This window comes from Phodopus roborovskii, unplaced genomic scaffold, assembly GCF_943737965.1.
Source record: "Phodopus roborovskii unplaced genomic scaffold, PHOROB, whole genome shotgun sequence".
In the NCBI taxonomy this organism is placed as follows: domain Eukaryota; kingdom Metazoa; phylum Chordata; class Mammalia; order Rodentia; family Cricetidae; genus Phodopus; species Phodopus roborovskii.
The window spans coordinates 131636-154220 of NW_026125220.1; the positions used below are offsets into that span (position 1 = coordinate 131636).

At 42.6% G+C, this 22585-nt stretch overlaps 1 protein-coding gene across 1 annotated transcript; it reads right to left on the minus strand.

Annotated features, from left to right (window-relative positions):
- Positions 1-5770: 5770 nt before the first annotated feature.
- Positions 5771-18755, minus strand: LOC127227048 (methionine synthase-like; the record flags this gene model as incomplete). The annotated part of the gene is given in 10 exon segments (XM_051191286.1): positions 5771-5943; positions 6386-6498; positions 7955-8147; positions 8794-8811; positions 8813-8995; positions 12027-12223; positions 13524-13679; positions 16324-16399; positions 17461-17559; positions 18674-18755. Coding segments are annotated over 10 exon segments (1204 nt in total), but the record flags the coding sequence as incomplete, so codon positions are not given.
- Between the last annotated feature and the right edge of the window lie 3830 nt (positions 18756-22585).

The following is a 22585-nucleotide window of genomic DNA, read 5'->3' on the forward strand; positions in this document are numbered from 1 at the left end:
TTTGATACTAATATATATTTTCTGGAATCCTTAAAATTTTTCTTCATGTGTGCATCTAAAGAAAAATGCCCCCCAATGCTGCCCCCCCCAAAAGACAAGGTTTTTCTGTGCAACCCTGGCTGTATTGGACTCACTCAGTAGATCAGGCTGACCTTGAACTCAGGGGTCAGTCTGTCTCTGACTCCTGAATGCTGGGATTTAAAGTAAAACCATCAAACTCATGTTAAAGAGCAATTTTTACCATAACAAGTTAAAAAATATTTTGTCCTTGCTGGAGTTTTAATCAGGACCTTGCACATATTAGACCAAGTATTTTTAGTCAATCATTATTAGTACAAGTGGGCACTGAAGTCACACCTTATGAAGTAAAACATCATGGCCCCCAGTTACTCTCCAAGTGAAGGTATAAAATAGTCCCACATAAGTTCTATTCAGGTCTATCAGAGAAAAATTGTACAGTGCTTTTTTCAAGAGCAAAATGATCAATTTAAGAACAAAAATTAATATAATGATGTCCAAGATCTCAGGAGGCAGAGGCAGGAAGGTCTCTGAGATCGAGGCCAGTCTGGTTTACATTGAGTTCCAGGACAACAAGGGCTCAAGGGCTTTGTGGAAAAACCCTGTCTCAACCACCCCCCACAAAAGAAAAAAAAAAAAAAAAAAAGCTGAAGATAGCTTTGAAAATTACATTAGAGAACTTCAAAGTACAAACAGAATTAGAATATTTACAGACCATTAATGAGCACCAAGGACTGTTTTAGACACTATACACACAGCAAGTGGGTTAGGTTCCAAAACTGCAGTTCAGTCTAGTCATATCCATCTTTCCGAAACTCCCCTCCCCTCCCCCTCCTGTAATCTGTTTTAGCATATGGCACCACCCACTCGTCCCACCAAAACCTAGGCTATGAGAGATAATTTTGGTGTGTAAATATATCCCTCTTAACCAACTGCCTCCATCCCTTCTCTTGTAGCCAAGATGTTCTTCCATCCTTCCAAAAGTGTGTCTGATATATACATTACATACAAAGTCACCATACCAGATTTGAGGTTACCACTTCACTTTATTATTTTAAACACATTAAATACACATTAAACATAGCATATTTAAAATATACAAAAGTGCTGTGTGTAGTAAACAGCTATAACCCTCCCTTCTAAGAACTAGAGCAGTTATTCATAATTCACCTGTATGCTTTCCTCTGGTCCTTTTTATTCCCCCTTCCACAGGCTATCTATCATTAAGCTTAATTTTGGGTTTCCTAATCACATGTTTAGCTACCATATATATATTCTTTGGTCTCATACACTTTTGAACTCAATATAATAGGTGTCATGCCTTAAGTAGTCACAAGAAACTTGTTTTGCCCTATGTTGCCAAGTGTGGCTGTCATTGACTCATTTTTAACCACACCATGTACCTAAGAGTACCTTATGAAACCATTCATCCATAGACAGGACTTCAGTTATCCCAGGAACTAACATGATAATACTTCCATGACCAAAATGTAAGACACAGATGAACATTACCGGAAGCTCAGCCCATATTCACTCTGTAGATGTTCATATCTGTGAGGTGTAACTGTTCTCCAGCAGTGACGGGAAACGTGTGTGACTACCTATAGACTAATACCTCAAACTGTGGGTCCCACTCTTGGAAATGTCACAGACAGAAAGCAGAATCTCATACTTCTGATCACTACAAAACGTCTATTTATTTACCAGCCTCATGATAATGTTTTTCTATTTTTTCCAAGTAGAAAAATTTCTATATATTCTAGTTACTAATCTTCCTTAAAAAGTCTTCTAAAAGCAAATGAATGCCTCTTCATTTGTCATAGTATCACTGGGAACTGTGGTGTGTCATAGCATTATACCTTTTTGTCTAACCAGCCCCACCCACAAATGTTCACTGCAATGAGTCATTGGTCTGGTTCAAGGCCTCTGGTACATCATCATCACTGGACCCTCACTGAAAATACTCTCGGATATCCTGTTGTCCGTCTTGAGTCATGGAGATCCTGTGCTATCATTCCATAAGACCAGTCCCTTAACATGCTCCAGTAGGTCACAGATGGGATAGATGTTAGGGTGGACTAACCGAAAGCCCAGAATGTGGTCTGGGTGGTAGCTGGACTGGTCAGTCTGGGCCTCTAGAACTGACCCCCTTGGTCAAGGTGAGGTGTGGAGCCAGCTCTCCTATGGGAGTAGGTACAGCTCTCCTGGGGCAAGGAACAGGGTCAGCTATCCCAGGGCCAGTGAAAGGCAGGCTGGCTCTGTTTGCTTTGTTTTAAATTTTTTTTTGGGGGGAGAGGTTCCTTTTAGGGGAAGGATACTGCAGTGGTGAGGGGCAGATATGGAGTGATGGGGAGATGAGTGGGATTGGGGTACATGATGTTACGTTCCCATGAATCTATAAAGAATGATGTTGTAAAAGTCTTCTCACTTTTACATAAACACTTGTTTGCTTGTCTAAAAGTCCTTAGTTTGGGGCAGTAATGACTGGAACTACTTCTGTACTAAAGCTTCATGTTTTGTCAGTCAAGTTCCCTAAAAAAAATCATTTCCAGAAGCATCTCACCACTTGTGATCCTTTGCTATTCCACACTAGTCATCTGCTGGTCTTCAGCATGATCTCAGTGAGAATTGCTGGAAATCTTGACTTCAAAGCTCATCATGGAAAGACCTGGCATCTTTGTAACCTTTAATGTTTCTATTCACAGTTCCACATCTGTTCCTTCCCTGCTGATCCATCTTTATCCTTCAGTCCTAAATGGGAGTCAACTGAGTACTCCTACCACCAGCCCTACACACTTTTAGAGCAAACTGTCCTAGAGAGAGACAGTATGGAGTGAGCTTGCAATCTGCTGACTAGACAGCATCCATCAGTCTTCATTACTGAACATGAGATACAAGGTTTGGGATATTCCACTGCTACCTCAGGGGTAAAGGTGGCAACCTGCCTCTTAAGGAGCAAGAATTAAGGATGGAGTAGCCTGCAGTACTGAATCATCCTCTAAAGCAATAGGCTGGGAAAGCAACTAATGACAGAATGTAAGAATTTAAGCAGATAGAAGGAAAAACTGATTGAGAAATGACCATAAATATTGAAGGCTGACAAAAGAATCATGTGAAGGGAGGGGATATGGGTAACAATATGGAGCAGTCAGCTCTGTCTTAACCACAGGGAAAATAACCCCTAGGAGGGCCTCTAGATCTAATAATTAAGAAGCCATCAGTGGTAAGAGATGAGAACACACCTCCCTTAACTTCACTGCATTAAGTGCAAGTAGGAGAAAGTAACTGGTACATGAGAGAAGCCCAAATATGTGAAAAAAATATGCATGAGAGAATCAACTGGGGGGGGGGGGGAAGATCATTTCCATGTGTGTTCATTATGAATGGAGGTGAATGGCTAGCAAAATAGCTCAAAGGAGGAGTAGCAATAAAACTATCCCTATTCCCAGCCACGGTTGCCTCTAGAGCAGGCAGCAGACCAAGCAGCAACAGGGAATTCCTCCCCACACCAAAGTATGTGTTTGTTGTGTAGTGTGCTGCAACCTTCATGTGGAGGCCAGGAGATGGTCTCTTCTACCATGTGAGTTCATGGGTCAACTCAGGTCAGGTTTGTCAGCCTGTACATGGACTCACTGAACCATCTTGCTCGTCCTGTTATTATTTTTAAAGACAATCTGTTTAACTCAGGATGGTCGGTTCCTTATGCCAATTCTCCTGCCTCAACTTCCCAAATGATGTGATGACAGGCATAGGGCAGGCACATTTGGCTACAGACAATTCTTAACTATGAAAAAATAAATATGCAGCCCTAACGAATATGCAAGCCCCAAGTGTGAAATCAGTTTATGTCAGAGCCCTCAGGTGCCAATGGTGAGGGTGCATGCTGGGTACCTTCAATCATGCACACAAGAGCCCAGTTTAGAAAGTTAGCCTTGAGTCCAACTTCTCTGGAATACACAAAATAAACTAAGAAGGATGTTCCCAAGTTATCATTTATATTCCTCAGTGAATATCTATACACCTAAGCTTGTAAAAAGAGGAGGACATCTGTCATGGAATTAGATCAAAGACATGTTCAGGGAAGCCAGCTGAAAGAATGGCAATGAAATACAGACCATTAGTAGTTCTGCAGATGAATACATTAAAATATCTGGAGGTTATTCTTTCTCACAGATGAATGTTCCAAAACCTAAAAATTATACCTGCTATGGAGATCCATCCTGAAACTAAGTGGTTCAGACTAGTGAGCCCTATTTACATTCTAGTACGAGTTAAATATACCTTAAAAGAGGAGACAGTTCTTTTCACTCTGAGGGAAAGGTATGCATAAAGTATATACTACTTGAAAATGAACTTGGAAAGATTACAGATTCGCAGGCTCATTATTATCCAACTGTCATTTTCTTTCCACCTCCAATATACCAGAGTATGTGTTTGGTTAAGTGCCTTGGGGCAGCATATGAGGAGTCTGTCCCACAGAAGATGAGTCCTGGTGGCATGTATAACACATGGAGGCTGCTTCTCTTTCTCAGTCAGTATAAACTTTAAATTGGGGTTCTAATCCCAGAAGATTCCCTTAAGTCACATTCCCATACACATTTCCCTACTGTACCTTCCTCCATTAACATCTTATTATTTCCATATCTAAAGTACAAAGACTACAGAGATCTACAGGAACCCTCCATATTTGTGTGTACCTGAATTGTGTCCATGCACAATCTTGTTTAAACCTCACCCACTGAGACAGAAATTAATATCATTGTTCTCGTTTTATAGATGACCAAACAAAGTGTTGGGAAGACCAAGCACTTGGCTTATGTCATATAAAAGTTACACAACAAAGTTGAAGTTGGAGTCTGTGCTTTCAGAGCCTAATGCTCTGAACAATTTATCCAGAAATAACAAACAACAAGCCACCATAGTATATCCAAAATATTTGAGTTCGGAGCCAGGTGCACACAAAGAATTGAGTGGCTTTAAGCCACCCACAGGTCCAGCTCTGCACAGATGTCAGGCTCAACTGAAAACCTGCTTGATTCTGAGAACAGCTAGAAGATGTTAAATAATATCCTTGGAAGTCACTTTCTTTCTCTTCCCCTTTTCCCCTAATGCAAGAGAACATGAAACTACAAGGGGAAAAAAAAGAGGTTAGAAAATGTGACTATGCCTAGCCACACCAGCACACCAGGGCAAATAGTTCCAGTATGTGAGTCCAGCAAACAGTGAACATGCCTCTGCCAAAGAATTCTACAGTCATTAGCTGAGCCTCAGAAAATGAGGTCTTACAGAAGAAAAGAGAGGAATACCCTCCTCCCGTTGAAACCACTTCCATTGAAATGTCACATTTCTCACGGTGGCACTTTGCTTCAGGGTCACATTTCTCTATACATTCCCCTATTCAACTTATTTACAAGACCTTTTTTTTTTTTAATGTGAGAAAACAATAAAACCAACCAAACAACAACAGAAATCAGGAACAAGAACCCTCCTCGGTCAATGGCAAAAATAGGGAAAAGCTAGCTGAGCTGCTTTAGAATGCAAAAGATGTCTTCGGCTTGCTCCAACCCTAAAGACCCAGAAACAACATAAGCCTCGGCACCTTGTTGCTCTTCATTTAAAGTCCCCGAAAAAGCACTAATTTTCTAGGAACCCAGAAGGCTGGCTCTACATCACATGCCACCACTTGCCTTCCAACACTGGCAGTGGGGAATGCCAGGCAGACACACGGATATATTCTGTTGTTATTTCTAAGGCACTCTGGCTTGTATCCCCTTGAGGTCAGCAAATATAAGGGTTTTAAAGAAAAAGAAGAAAAGGAGTGTGTGAGAGAGAAAGAAGTCAGTCTGTATCATATCCCAGAATGGGGCCAAGCCATCTCTCCACCTCTGCCACAGGCATGTTCTTCCTCAAAGCATAATCCTCAATCTGTAAAAGACAGAAGTATCTTGTTAAGCCAGTGTGCTAAGACATTCTAATCTGAGTTTCCACAGGCCTTTCAAATAAACATTAAGTACCTGGCATATCTTGTTTTAACAGCAATCTACCGAGCCAAAGAGAGGTATTATCTGTCTGCCTACTTGCTTTACTCTCTAGGCAGAAAACAACATGCAACAGATGTCTGATGCTTAGAAGCCAGCAGGTGGGTAGGGGGAGGGCGGGTGTGTGTGTGTGTGTGTGTGTGTGTGTGTGTGTGTGTGTGTGGTGGGTAGAGAAGGAGGGCTAGAAACAGGGTAATGGGCTGAAATCAAATTAAGACACAAACTGGGGTGAGTTACACACACACACACACACACCAGTTCATTGTCATGTAAAATGGATCCTACAGGTCTACTGTAAAGACAGTTATCTAGAGAAGCCACATATTTACCTGATCCTTCGAAACTTTCCCCACAGCAAAATATTTGGACTTTACATTGGAGAAGTAGAGTCCCGACACTGCTGAAGCAGGTGTCATTGCCAAGGAGTCTGTCAACCTGATGCCTGAAGAGAAACAGGAAGCAATGAGTGAGAGGAACTAACAGACTGAGTGAGCACTAAGTAAACTCATGCCTCCTAGGTAGACACAAAGACACCATAAGAAGCTCCAATCACAGTCTCTAGTAAATTCTTGCCAGGTGGAAAACCAAATTCAGGATATGCATGTTATTATACCCAGTGGGAGCAAGCCTGAAAAAGACTGCATTCTTTCCCCCAGCGACAACTTGTCTTGACACTGAGTCTTCTCAGGTAGGACTGCTAGTCGAGTAAGAGAAGCACCCATAGACCCCCCATGACTCTGTGAGGTCAGTCGGCAACAGGAATGAAGAACAAGCCCATAAAAGCACCAAGAAGGAAGGGTTCTCAGGACTGTTACTCTGCACTCCTCACTCTATGGACAAGAACAGGGCATCACCAGTGATTGAATACTTTCTAACGATCTCTAGCTCACTCACAGGAAATGTGGCTCTCACCTAGATGTTACCCACCCAGAGCTTTTTCTACAGACCCAGACCCAATGCCACTCCCAGTTTCTTTGATATGGATTCAACTTCACCAGCTTTGATAGCTATTTTGATTAATTCTACTGGGTTTGTGATTTAACCTGAGTCTTCTCAACTCCACAAGCTGTGCAGTAAGGATAGGACAACACAAAGCCTCAGAACAATGACTCTGCCCTGAGCCAAGGGCAATGAGGCTGTTATCTCAACAGAGCATCGATCAACTTTTAACTTTCAACTCTGGGACTCAACCCATAGAGAAAATGTAAGGGGGTGATGACTGCAAAGGAGCATAAACGTTAATAATCAGGAAAGGAAAGTGAGAAGGCTAAGGGAGGCTGTGAGCTTGCCAGTTTAGAGCCCAGAACCAGCCACCAGCAAGCAGCACAGGCCTGAGTAGACAGAAGACACTGCTAACAGGACAGAGGCTGGCCACCAGCTACTGTACTAAGAACAGAAAACCAGGTCAGGAAAGGCAGGGGGGGAAGAAAGGAGAAGGTAAATCCCCATCCAGGACGGGGCAAGAGTTCCAACTACTATGTCTAAAATAGTAAAAATACAATGCTGTGCTTTGGCTACTGCCAGGATTTCTGAATCTTCTTCGAATCCCCCATGACAGCGCCCCTTACCAGCAGGAAGTAGTTTGGAAAGAACAACACCCAAATTCCCAAATATTGTCTATAAATGTTTGTTTTCATTTAAATGGACTTTGTTATATAAAATAAATTAAAAAAAAAAAGAAATGATACACACAAAAAAAAAAAAAAAAAAAAAAAAAAAAAAAAAAAAATGCTGTGCTTTGGAAGTGAAGTGTCAAAACAGATCCAAGTGAGAAAGGATGGGATGAGGGATGATTTCCTTCTAAGTTCTCCCATTTTATAAGAACTTTAACTGCATATGTCACTGATAAGTACATGCACTCAGTGAGCAAGGACAGCAACTCACTGTCTCCGACACACCTGTGGCCTGCTCAATGTTGGCCAGTCTCCACATGGTGAGTTTCTCGGTATGGTCAGGCTGGCTGGGGTAACCAGGAGCTGGCCGGATGCCCTCATACCGGAGTTTGCGCAAGTCTGTGACACCCAACAGCTCATTACTACAGTAGGCCCACAGTTCTCGGCGAACTCTCTCATGGAGCTCCTCTGCAAAAGCCTGGGAACACAGAAGAGACAGGCACAGTCAAGCAGAAGCAACCTGTGGCCTCCAGCCCTGCACCACAGTGGCGCAGAACCACTTTCCCTACCATGCCACAGTCAGGAAAACCTGCACTTTCATTAGCAGCTCTGAGACTCAATGGTGCTCTCAACTATGATCTGAAGTATCATATTTAGTAATCTGAGAATTCTCCACCATTTTCCTGAAGTCAGTGGGACCATAGATTTACCAGAAATGTACTGGGACCACAGGCACAGCTGCATTCTCCATCACCTGCAGAAAAGAAAGGGGACAGGACCTCCCACAGCTTGGCCTGCCTCACCCCACATGCAGCAGAGATAACTCTACAAAAGTTGCCAATATTAGAAAAGACTTTAAAGCAGAAATCTGACTTTAATTCTGGGGGGGGTTACCAGTAAAAAAGTATAATACTAATCAAAGGAAGACTAATTCAGAGATAAGAGCACAACAACCAACTAGGAAAACACTGGAGGTTTCTCTTTGCTAAAAGATGACACATGGCATTTGGGAGACACAGGACTTAATGTCACAGATTTTAAAGGTTGCTACATTTTCTGACACTGTCACGGGGCTCCAACAACCATTCTCCACTTCAACACCCCAGTATCTGCCAATGCCTTACCTCTGCCAGCCGGTCTCCCCAATGCCTTCACCATGATGCTGCTGTAGTCATCGCCATCATCCTCATAGGCCTTACTCAGTTCTTCAACCCCAAAGCAGGCAACAGCAAACAGACCCAAGTAGTCTTGGACACCAGAATGCAGAGGAGCAATGAAGTCTGAGAGGCAATGGTAGGGGTCTGTGCTGGAAGAGTCCTTTTCAGCCTTAAAACCCAAGCATTGGGCAGAGAAGCCATTAGCATGGCATGGTAGAGAGCAAGATGAATGTAAGCCTTAGGACATAGAATGTCTGCCTGCTTCACTCAGCTCTGCCCAGCACTCAGAATGGTGTCTGGCACACAGTGAGTATGCAACAGATACTTGCTGAATAAACCAATGACTATGGTTTGAGAGTGTTCATACACTAATCCACAATCACTCAACACAGCCATGTGGGGCCCACAGGCACCGCAGCGTGGCGGGTGGAGCCATCATCACTTGATTACTGTCTTTCTTGCAAGATGGCTATCTCTGGAGTTCTTTTCTTGCTCGCCTACATGCTTCTCCCCCTTGAGTTTTGCCATATTACAAAGCAGCACATGGTTCTCATCAGATGTGGCTGCTTGATCTTAGACTTCCTAACATTCAGAACAATGAACCAAACTAAACATTTTTTCTTTATAAGTCTCCAGTCTTAAGTAGTTCTTATAGCAACAGAAAACAGACTAAGACACAAATAAAATGAGATTTTTAAAAATACATGATGTAGCATATATAATTAGCAACTAGTAGATTTGCTCATTTACACACGGACTAAAAACTTCTGAACACCTGCAGGCACTATGCTAGGGACAAGAACCTTAAACAATCAGAGTAAACTGTGTTTTCAATTCACACAAACATGTTTGAGAAGACGCCAACAAACTGCTGAGGTCAAGTGCATACGGGCCCGGTGTTGTCCACCATGGTTAGAAGACTTCTGAGAACACACTAAGACAGCCTGAATAAAAAGAATCTGTTCAGGGCCTAGGAATCAGAGTTGGAAAAAATGTCAGTCTAGAAACCACAAAGCTCTGTTTGATCTTTACTACCATACAAGTCAGGTACAGACTTGCAGGCCTATAATTTCAGTATGAATAAAGATCAAAGGTCCCTTAGTGGCACATCAAGTTTGAGGCCAGCCAGGGACACATGAGACCCTGTCTCAAAACCACACCCCATCCGCCGCCGCCACCTCCACCACACACACACATTCTCTCTCTCTCTCTCTCTCTCTCTCTCACACACACACACACACACACACACACACACACACACACACACACACACACACACACGAATCTACTTTTCTCTGGCTCTCTCCACAGCACAGGAGTCTATCTTCCACTGTTTTACTCTCAGCTGGTAAATGGCCCTTCCCTGCTAAAGCTATCAAAGTCTTATACACATCATGGTCAATAAAAAGTTAATACCTTATAACTAATACTTCCTAAGAACTTATCACTTATTGTTCTTTATAGAACACTAATTTAGCTCTCAGCAATCCAGTGAAGAAAGTGATCCACAAGCTCCAGTTCACAAGCAAGAAATCTGAGGCATAAAATTTGACCCCATAGGTCCAGGAGACCCATCAGTTCTACAAACAAATGCTCCTAGATACATAGTACTGCTCTACACTGACCAATTAATCAAGGAGTAGTCATTCAGAATCTCCCAATCCATTTGTTAATCATGAGAGCAAGTGCAGCCTGACCCTGGGCAGAGAATAAGCCAGTGGCTGCAGGTCAGAAGATATAAGTGTTCCAGAGCTCAGGGACAGAGGTGAATGAAGGGTCAGTCCATTTTCCAGTAGTACTCTACTGCCCTTTGATTTAAAAAATGAAAAAGAAGCAAGAGAGGGACACAAAGCTACTCTGCAGTAGACAGGTCACTGGTCCCACTGTGCCTCAGAAGGGATGGCAATCAGAGAGCTACTCTGAACAAAAGGCTCCCAGAGTAATGAGGCGCTCAGCTACAATTTTTCAGTGCCCTGCAGATCGCCTCCTAATAAAAGGCTATCCACGGAGGCAATACATATCTATGGTCCAGTTCCCCTTTCTAGGGACTACTAAAAGAGTTCCCTGAGAATCCATTGCAGTAAATACCCTTATACAGCATGTCCAGACTTCCCAGACACAACAGGAATCATAGTATTTAATTCATTCTGGAAGTGAAAGGACAGCAGAGGAAAACCAAGGACTGGAGGATGAAAGAACGGGCTCAGGAGAGGTATCTGGCCTGAGCTACCAGTCAAAGAAAAGTCTCTGATTCCCTAGCAAGAAAGGGTCAGAGCTCAACACTGGAGCTCCCTGCCCTGGGTCCTGTGGTGTCTGAGCCTGTACAAACAGAGTAAAGCTGAAATAGTTCTCACATAATTCCTTATGGCACTAAAACCCAAATTTAAGAATCCCATCCGTTGTTACTAGTAAAAACCTGTCATTATGAGCTGCATTATGACAAAAGGCAACGCTGCCAATTTTAAACTACAAAAAATATTAGTAAAACTAAAAAAAGTAACTTACTACTAATTAATAAATTCTGGCTCCAATTCTTGACTGAGACAATTGTGTCCAGCTAAAGTCTTTGCATGGTGCTTGCATTTTTAAAGGTGAGATGAAAAACAAACACAGACAGGGTATTCTTAGAACCGTTACAAGGGAGAATACAGCCAGGGTGCACTCAAGGAGGCCTTCCTCTCTGCACACGAAGCTCAGGGCCAGCTCACGCTACCCATTTTTTTCCTTCTGTGAAGTGAGGCATAAGCTGCCTAACAACAGCACCATGAAACAGTTACACTATGGCTATATTACTCCGACTTCAGCACCTGTGAGGGCGGACGTTCTGGGATATTTGTCCTCACCAGACTTCCCTTTGAGACAGTAAGCCATGTAACAGTTTTTAATAGCATACTCAGATGAAAAGCAATTGTTACGGAAAGCAAATGCCCCCTAGTTTCAAGAGATAAGGGTACTAAAGACTGAAAGCACGTGTGTGTGACAACTGGACCAGCAGCACTGTTCCCTATCAGCAGGGAACTCCTGACCGACCTCACGGACACCCATGTTGGTACCTTCTCTCCATCCTCACAGATGCTTAAGACTCAGACCTCTGGAGGCTGTTTTCAATGAGATTTCTTATTTATTTCTCACTGACACTTAACGTAGTTCCCAAGCCTGAGAGTCAAAGTGGTACACTCGTTGTCCACACATATCCATACCTGCTGCCGCAGCCCATAGAAGGTGGCTATGGGCTCTGAAGCCTGGGGCACCACACCCTCTGCATACAAGTGGATATCATCTTGAACACTCTGTGCTGGCCAAAATCCAACCACACCCCTGGCCTGGAGTTTCTTCTGACTTATCAATATGTTCAGCATATTCTGAGCATCATCATATACCTTCCTGGCTTCTTTACCTATTAAAAAATAAGAACTCATTTAAAGATGCCAATAGCAACAGTTCTTTTTTAAAACACTGCTGTTTCTCCTGCCCCTACCCTCTTCTCCATCCTCATACAGACTCTCAGCTGTGCCACGGGTACAGTCTGAAACAGAGTACACAGAGGCTAGTAGGTCCATGAAATGAACCCGCACAGTGTGCCTCCTCTAGTTCAATCTGTTTATACTTTCTCATTTAGTAGAATCCAGAGAGCTAAATCAAAGGTACCCAGAACAGTTTTGTCAGAAAGAGGGCAAGACTTGGCATTCCACATAAAACCCTATTAACTTCACAGTGATATATGAGGATGAGACAGGGCGAGCCATGATGTGTAGCCCAAATCCTCTTAAATAGCATTGGTGCTGTATCTGAAGAGCTTCAGCACCTATGTGGTAAGCACCTGACCAGTTCTGGGACACCTTCCATCAGCTCCCATTAGCTGTCAGTAGACAACACTGTGCTGCCCTACCTATGTGAAGGGTAGTCCATCCCTTCACAGCTGGCTGTGGTGGCACAGGAACAGTACAGTAGCAAGTGTCTCACCCAATCCTCCTGACTACTCATCAGTACTTGGATCTCAGCATCCTAACATACCCATCCGAAATCTAACAACTGTCTGGTTTCCCTGGCTCTCTCCAGTCTGAACCTCATGGATCACCAGTACTCCTCCTGAATGTCTCTAAGAGAGGTGGATGGGGGTGAAGCGCCATCCTTCCTTTTGTATTCTAGGTAAAATGAGAGCTGCAGTTCCCTACACGGGCACCCATGTCCAAGGCTTCTCATTCTCTTTGGTTTGACTTATTCCTTCTTTATTTCAGCTTCCTATCCTTAGGCCCAGCCTCAGCAATTCCCATGGAATCTTCAATAACAGTTCACATACCACCATTGGCAGGAAGCCCACTCAAATTTCCTGCTGGAATTCTAGCCCCACTTCTTACGTGAGTGGGACCCCAGGCTGAGCCATAGCAAGAGCCCAGCAACACCTAGTACTGTCAGCTGCACCAGTGAGTCAGTACTAAACCAAAGGGTTATCACCTTTTGTTCTGTCTCTGCTGAGCAGAGACCAATATGTAACCGATGTCAGTGAGTACATTAATTTAAAGAATGAATGAATGAAAGGCCAAATTTACCCACATAAGGACAAACAATGAAAAGTTCACCTGAAAGTTGAGCAATATGGAAGCAGCTATATCCTGTGCAAATTAAACATTTAGTGCATCCTCTCAAACCACCTTCAGAGTCACATCCTGAATACCAGACAGGAAGGATTTACTAACCTACTGTTTTGTCGTTAAATATCTTGGGGAAGCCTCGATTTGGGTACTTGCCACGGAGCTGCCAGACATCGAAGAAAGGTTTCCAGTCAATGTAGTCCACTAGCTTTTGTAGGTTATAGTCTTCAAAAACCTGGGTCCCAATAAAGGTGGGCTTCACTAGAGGAAAGAGACACAGCTGTCAATGCCACACCGGCTGGGAGAGCACTCATATGGTCATACACTGAGGTGTCCTTCCCTTCTCCTCACTTGCAGCTTACTCCCATGCCTGTCTCCCTCCTGTCACCTGTAGGAGTTGTCTTACCAAGAGGGGATCCTTAAATTATCATAGAGAAGGAATTTCCCCATGAAGCTGAGTGACTATCTCATGCTGTAAACTCCTCCCTCCGCCATTTCATCCCCACCATGTCTAAGAAAAAGGGAAGCCTTTAGTACACTCCTGTGTGTACAGATGGTGGTAATGTTAAAAAAAAAAGACTGCTGTAGAAGGGCATGTGTAGTACACTACTTATACAAAACTTACAAACATGAACCAATAGCCTTCACAGCATACACACACACACACACACACACACACACACACACACAAACACACACCCCACAGATTGTAAGGGCATATACAGAAATGCAGCCCCAAACTCCAAACTGTGGCTACTTCCACAGGGAAGGAACAAATATAGCACTGCCGTTATGGATGAATATCTTTGATTTTTTTAAAGAAGATTTATTAAATCATAACTTATTTCGTAGGTTGAGTAATGGAATACACAGGCATTCAGGAATTGTTCTCTGCATGTCAAGTCTGAAGCATATCCAACATATAATTCTAGGGACTCTATAGGCCCTCAAACAACTCAGGATACCAAGGACAAAATGCCACATGGATACTGGGCCAGAGGCCAAGGGGCCAGTGCTAATGCCAACTCTATACTTCCCTGTGACTAGGGATCCAGGGACTCGCTGTTCCATCCACTGTTAATAGCTGCTCTGAAGAACATGGGCCACTCAGGGCCAGGGGAGAGCAGAAGAGCTCTTAACTGAGCTGGAATCTCTGCCTTCCTGTACCAGTGACTCTTCCCCATCTGCTCTGCCATCTTCATACAATCCGGGGCTGCCCCACGTTTTAACCACTACCGTATAGGTTAGTTTGTTAACAAAGTCGGCAGAGTCCTTTTAGGAGAAACAAGAGAAACGACTGACATCCCCAGACCAAAGAGACCCCTTGCTAGGTGGGTGGCAGTGACCTGTAGCTGTGGAGTTACCAAGTGCAGGGTGCTCTTCATCAAGCTTCGAGCCTGAGTTCTAAGAGTGTTTCAGGCTCTACTTCCCCAGGGCCTATAGAGAAAGCCCTGCTTTCTTACTGGTTTCACCTCATACAGCTCCCTCAAGTGGGCTATCCTCAGAACATTCAAAGGCCATACCTTGGGACCCCATATCCCTCAGGCAGCAGGGTAGAGCTAGTGATGTCATCATAAGGGGGTGAAAAAGGCAATCCAGGAAGTATCTCCATCACTAGCAGATATTATGGGCCTTCTCAGGGTCTTTCTAGCAAAATATATATTTGGATGTGTGACTTTCCCTGGTGCCTCTAGACCACTTTCAGAGTAAAAGATAAACAGCAAACTATCATAGCATGAACTCTGTTGTAGTGACTTGTATTTCTTCAAAGATTTTCACATTAGTATCTTTTTTTACCCTGTCAACATTTCCATAAAGCAATCCTCCTTTACACATCAGTGCTTGTCAAATGTAGAAGAAAGACAGACACTCAAGGTCACACAGGGAATCAGAGCCAGGAAGGAGCCAGGCCAGGATGAGCACCCGGGCCTCCCAGCTTCCAATTTGGCACTCTTTCCACTAATTCCACTGAACCCAGCAGGAATGAAATTAGAACATAACACACCTACATTTCCAATTTAATCCTCTACTCTGCCGAGCATGTGTAGAACACAGATGTCATGAACACTGGGAGCTGGTTCCAGACATTACTTTGGAAATACAGATTCCTTTAAGACACCCACCCCCCCTTCACCCGGTCTCTGTTTTGCATTTGTGCCTCAAGTCTCTCTGAGCCTGTCAAAATATCTTATGCATAGTATCCCCTTGTGAATACCTATGTGAGGTAAGAAAGGGAGCAGAAATAAAACAGGAAGAAACCACATAAGAGAAATTCAAAGGGAAGCATCCAGAGACAGAACATGAGAGCAAAAAGGATCCAGCTTTTCAAGACCCATGAATGCAGTTATTTTATATTTCAGACATTCTAAATGAGTCCTTTAGCCTGCATACAACTCAGGTCAGTCGAGGAGGCTCATTCAAGCAAACACAGAGAAGCAGAAAGGCTACAGAAGCTTGGTAGAAGCTTGACAACTATTCAAGTTATTGGCTGAAGTTGGAGTTTCTTAAATTAAAATTAAGACAATAAACATGCTTGTTACAAGAGTCATCAGAAGCCGGGTGGTACTGGCGCACACCTTTAATCCCAGCACTTGGGAGGCAGAGGCAGGTGGATCTCTGTGAGTTCAAGACCAGCCTGGTCTACAAGAGCTAGTTCTAGAACAGCCTCAAAAACCACAGAGAAACCTTGTCTGAAAAGAAAAAAAAAAAAAAAAAAAGAGTCATCACAAGGACTCAAATCAGCCATGGTGAATCCATCTCACAAAAGTTTGTGGCACTCAAAAAGGTCTTCCTATCCACCTTCTTTTCAACTAGGGTGACTCATTACTATCCTCACTTGCAGGTTCATTTGTAGCAGAGTAATGGCAAACAGTCCTAGACATTGTCAGGTTTGACAGCCACAGACCTGGGTGAGGTTCAGACAGCCAATCAATGTGGAAACCATTTTTTCTGGCTTGACTTAGGGATAAGTATTTTCTCTCCTGTTGAAGAAAATGGTAATTTAGTTAAAACTTCTTAGCCTTTCTATCTCTACAATGAAAACATAACCAAGAAAGTTTTGCAAACAAAACAAACAAATGAACAAAACCAAATGCTTTTAAAGGATAATCCTTATTCTTTCCCAACCAATATGGCTTCACACTGCCACCAAAATAGGAGAGAGTAAAGAGGCAACACGTGTGGTTGTGGTTGTAAGACTGACCCTGCAGCCTTTATCAGTTCTTTCAGGACACATGAACTTGGAGTTAACTGCCCTGCCAAAACTAGCCTGAGGACCAGAGCAGGGTAGACCCAAGGACCTGTCAGCTGTAAGCAAACAGGAGACTGGAAAGAAGCTATCAGCAGCACCTACAGCTCTCAAGCACCTTAGAAACATGTCACTTGTTTATTCTCTCTTTCACATTCCTAGCAACTCCCTTAATGTCCACACAAAGATGGACGGCAGACAAGCCTAGGAACTATCCTAGTGACTTAGAAGAGTAATTATGGAGTCCCTGAAGCCTAGAGGGGACCATTCCTGGCACATGACTCGGAATAGCAGACAAGTTGAGCCAATACTCAGGAAAGGCTGGAGAATGACTAATTAACACCACCATTTTCCCCTCAAGAATAAGTCTGAGAACATCATTTTAGAATGGCTTAGCTCATATTTTTGGGACGTCTGTGAGCTCACGTTTCACTTATTCCCACAGGTCCGGTGTCCACCATACAGCCTAATATCTACTGAGGATTCAGAATGTTGGGCTGAATACAGTTTAAAAAAATATTCCCAAGTGTTTTCAGACATAGTCTTGCTATGCAGCCCAGGCTGGCTTCAAACTTATGATCCTCTTTTCCCATCTAAGTGCTGGGGTTATAATCATGCAAGTCCATGTCCTACTTATAATTCATTATAAAATAAAATTTAAAAGAATCAGGAATTTAGATACCAAAAACTCAAGTTCGTGCTAGGAAATACACTTCTCTCAAAGGACTCCTCAAAACAGTCAATAAAGCCCATGAAAAACCATGGATCACTCTGCTTTTATCACTCTGCTTTTACCTTGATAGACTCATAGTGTTCCTGTCTAATGTCTTCATACTCTTCTAGTATTTCTTCAATGAAGTCATCTTTCAGATTTTCATCTAACAGCTGAGAACACTGAAACGCAAGATAAAGTTCAACAACCATCAGCAAAGGAAGATAAAGTCCATGGGGCGGGTGAGATAGCTCAGCAGGTGAAGATGCTTGTTGCCAGTCTGACAACCTGACTGTAATCCCTAGGACCCATGCATGGTAGAAGAAGAGAACCAATTTCCACAAGTTATCTCTGATCTCCATACATATACGGGGCCCCATCACCCGACCACCTCCACCCCACAATAACACCTCATGATACACTCAACTCAGTGTAATAGTGATTACTGTATAAATTCCACATACATGAATAAACAGATCTGAAATGTTTCCTTTCAGAAGACAGCATAGAAACCGTGGTCACTGTCATCCAGAATGCCCCATGTTGGTAGAGTCTCCCAGATCACCAGGCCCTTCAGTAAATGTCTTTCCCTACAAAAAATCTTGAGTTGTCAAACTATGCTTTCATTGAAAACTATAAATGGGATTAAGGACGGAAGAGGCCGCTTAGCTCTTTTCTATCTTACACTGAGTTTCTAGGCAAGTAACTTGGAAGCTGAAGGACTATGTGATTATTCTCTCACATGTCGCCCAGCTGTTGTAGCCTATTACTCAGCAAACACATGAGAATGACAATCGGGATTTACTACAAGAGAAGGGCAGGGGAAAACACCTGAGCAAGGTTTTCTGTTTTGTGCACTAAGGAACTCTCTAGTACTTTGGGTTTTGAATATCTGGTGGCTGCTTTTTGGTTGAGTCAGCTGGCCCTGTCAAGTGTTCTTAGATCTGGAACAAGGTCATTTTAAAATTCTAGCACTGATCAAAGAAATTTACTAATATTTGTAAAATTAAAGGCATCTGTCAATCTGGCCAGATGTCCAAGTGCAAGGCAATTTGGTGCCATCCTTCAGCTGTTGCTTACTTCTGTCAGCGTCCCTGAAAGCACAGGATGCTAACGGGGCTTACTTCCAGCAAGAAAAAGCACTGCAGCGGCACACCGCGAACGTCCACGTGGCATTTCACCTGCTCCTTCACATTTCTTCAGGAGAACTTGCCGAGACAAAACACCTCAGCTCCCTCAATGCTTTCTTTGTTCCCTCTTCACAACACATTTCAAATAAAAAGACCCCACACTTACCACCACCACACTCTTGGATGCATCCAGGACATGGATTACAGGCGCACTGTATCGTGGTGCTATTTTAACTGCTGTGTGGGTTCTGAAAATAAGGATCAAGAAAGAAAAAGCATACCCATGCAGTGCTGATGGCTCTTTGCTCAAACAACTTGAGTTCAGAACCATTAGAGGTATTATGTTTCTACAGTATTTTCAAGAAAAAGACTTCAAGGTACTTTACTTACAATATTGAACTTCAAATTTCCCTTACAAACCAAGAATGACTTTTCATCATCCTGAGATGGGAAAACAAGGTGAAATGACATGGACTAATAGGCCTAGGCTCCAATGGAGTCTGACAAAATGAGAAAGGTTTGTTCTTAGTTATCTGACAACAAGGAGTGAGTTCCAGCCCAGGCACTCATCACAGTCTGCTTGAGCCAAGGGAAGAACCAGTCCCTGGCAGTCACAGGTCAGCTTCCTCTTTCCAAATGAGCTGGGAGAAGAGCCAGTGCCCCAGGGAAGCAGGAAGCAGGCAGAAGACATAGGACACAGATCTGACTGCTGCTTCCTCTTTGAGAGAGACATCTATACCCTTGGCCTCACCCCACCTCCTACTTGTAAAAAGAAACCCCAGACCCGACATGCAACAAAAAACAGAAAGAGGCAGGAATACAGTTGAGGGGTAGAACTCTTGCTACAATGCAGAAAGTCCTAGGCTCAATCAATCCCTAATATCACAAAAGTGAATCAATTAATTAAAACAAAGCATAGAAGTAACAAAATATTGCACTGAGATTTGCTCACCCAAGTTTCTATTGCCAAACTTCTAACGTGCAGATACTAGGAACAACCTTAATTCTTAAGTATCACATTTAACATGTTAAAACATATTGTTCTGATTGCTAGGTGCTTATAGCAATGGTGTAGGGCTATGTATCAACAATTTCATTAAGAAATATACAAAATTAAGTGAGAACTGGAAACAAATACAGCCTCCCTTTGAATGGTTAAAGGGGGGCCTGACGATGGAGAAAAGCGGTTCACAGGATGGCCTTACAGGCAGTTCCCACTAGGTGTTTCCTGTTCTTTCCTCCTTCCAAATAAGCTATTTTCATATTCTTTCCCTTAGTCAGAAGGGTATTATAATCTTATGTTTCCCACCATGGCCTACTCTAGAATTAACATATTTTTATCAACACTGCATAGCTGGTGCTTTAACTTGGCTGGTGAGATGGCTCAGCGCCAGTAAACGTGCTCACTGCACAAACCTGATCACCTAAATTCAATGCCCCGAGCCCATATAAAGGTAGATGAAGAGTCAGTGAGATGTCAGGCATGGTGACATAAACTCAATCCTTTGGACCCACATAGTAGAAGAAAACCTCTTGTCCCCCAAGTTGTCCTCTGACCTCTATATGTACACCATAGCATACTCACACTCCAAGAGAACCAACTCCACAAGGTTGTCCTCTGACCATCACACACACTCTCACACTTTTTAAAAACCAAAGGGGAGAAAAAAAATAGAGATGAAAAAAATCAAGATGGAAACAGAAGAACAGCTTCAAAATTGCATTCCATGAAATCCTACACACCCTACATTTTAAGCTTCCCTACCAAAACTCATGGTCAAAGTAAAGAGGAGGATAAAATCACCTTACTTCTGATTGATTAAAACACACTCAGAAAAATTATCTCTACCTTACAACAATGTGACTTTCCATTAAATTTAAAAAAAAAAAAAAAAAAAAAAAAAAAAAAAAGGAAATTGCAAAACCTACTGACTGGTTTTGCATCAACTTGACACAAGTCTAGAGTTATCAGAGAGGAAGGAGCCCCAGTTGAGGAAATGTGTGGACTATTCTTTTTATACTATGTGTCACTGTGATTTGTTTAATAAAGAAGTTGACTGGCCAACAGCTGGACAGGGTAAGGTTAGGTGGAAAAACCAGATTAAGGACAGTGGGAAGAAGAAGGGAGGAGTCGGAGGAGTTGCCAGCGAGACACGAGAGGAAACAGAAGGTGCAAGATAAAAGAGCAGTAATTTCATGTGGCAGAATGTAGATTAATACAAATGTGTTAAATTTGTAAAAAGTTAGCTAGTAACAAGTCTGAGCTTATTGGCCGCGTTGCTTATAACTAATAGTAAGCCTCTTGTGGTTATTTGGGAGAGGCTGTTAGGACATCAAATGGAAAAAAAAAAAACAACAACAAGACAAACAAACAAAACAACAAAAGAAAATGCCTCCAAGAGATCCAGCTGCAAGATATTTTCCCTATTAGGGACTGCTGAGGAAAGAACCCAGCTCACTGTGGGTGGGGCCATCCCAGGTTGATGGTTCTGGTTCTATAAGAAAGCAGACTGAGGCAAGTCATGAGGAGCAAGCCTATAAGCAGCATGTCCATGGATTCTGTCCTGTTTGAGTTCCCAGCACTTCCTTTGATGAAGAGCAGCAATGTGCAAGTATATGCTTGATTCCTTCCTAGTTTGCTTTTTGGTCATGGTGTTCCAACACAGCAATAGAAACCCTAACTAAAACAGGGTAACCACAGTACATTAGTTAAATTTAACAGCTGACTTTCAGGATGTATACTCTGTGAAGTTCTGTCTGTAACAAGGTTAGATCTTAAGTCTCCTACATGTAATACCACATCACCATACTGCAGATAAAATAACAGTTGGTTTTCTTCTCTTTTATAAATATGTTTAAAAGGACACTTCAAGAACATCTGATTTGCTCCTGACCCCTAACCTTCAGCCTTTCTAAAGACTGAATGGTCTTATATCAAATGTCTGGAGATGGTATCTGTCCATGCTTGGGCATTGGAAATGTCACAGCTATCACCTTGTGAAATTTGTCTCATGAAATCATACAAGTCCTTAACTGTCATCTGGCAAATAAATGATTGAGTTATCAAAAAAAAAATTCGTGATCATCTGAGAAGAAGCAACCAGGGGTCTTAGGAGAATTTTCTTTTGTCTGGTGGCTCCTGCCAGAGTCTCCAGCCTACACATTCCAGACCTTCCAGTCACTGAGCCAATCCTCAAATAAAAAGTGCCACTCTGTGAGGAGCTCCAAATACCTATTATTTCACTTTTGCACTAGAAAAAAGGAAACCAGCACAGCAGACTCAGGACACCTGCGGAACTCACCAAATTGAGTGTTCCAGTTTGATATTATCGCTTCTCACAACCATCAAGTCTTCCATGTATGAAATGCTGCAAAAGCCCAGTGTCTCTTGCCAAAACATTCATGATTCCAAGAATAACTTGAACCAAACACTGCCATGTGACTCAATGTGGATATCCTCCTCTTTTATGCCTTTTACACTAACTGACTTCCTAGTTCATTTTCATTAGTGTGTCTCTTTGTTACAAGGTCAGAGGTTCTTCAAGGGGATTGTAATTACTTAGCAAGGACTCCTGCTTGAATAGATAGGCATAAGTTCAAGAAACATCTTCTGAAAACAAAACAAAACCACAATTTTGGTTGTCCAGTCTGATTTCTAGAGGGTTAAGAGTACATTATAATTCTTTGGAGCTGCCTGGAAGAAAAAAGATTACGGAAAAGATAACTACAAGCAAACAGGGTAATCACAAAGGAGTTTCCCAGATTGGGCTCCTGAAGCTCTAATTACTTCCCAGTGAAAGAATGGAAAGCTATACAACAAGGAGACAATAAGCAAGTAAATTCCCACATGTCATAAACAATGGCATCGAAGAGAATTCAAAGTGAGTATAGAGATCATCACACTGACTACCTGACTGGTTGCCTCCTCCCATCAACAATGGAATCTTTATAGCCAACTCCTCTCCATTTCCTTGGCAACAAAAATCATTTCATCCAGGGATGGAGCCATATCCTGACAAGCCAATTATGTTCATTGTTAAAAAAAAAAAAAAAAAAAAAGACCAGTGAGAATGAAAGA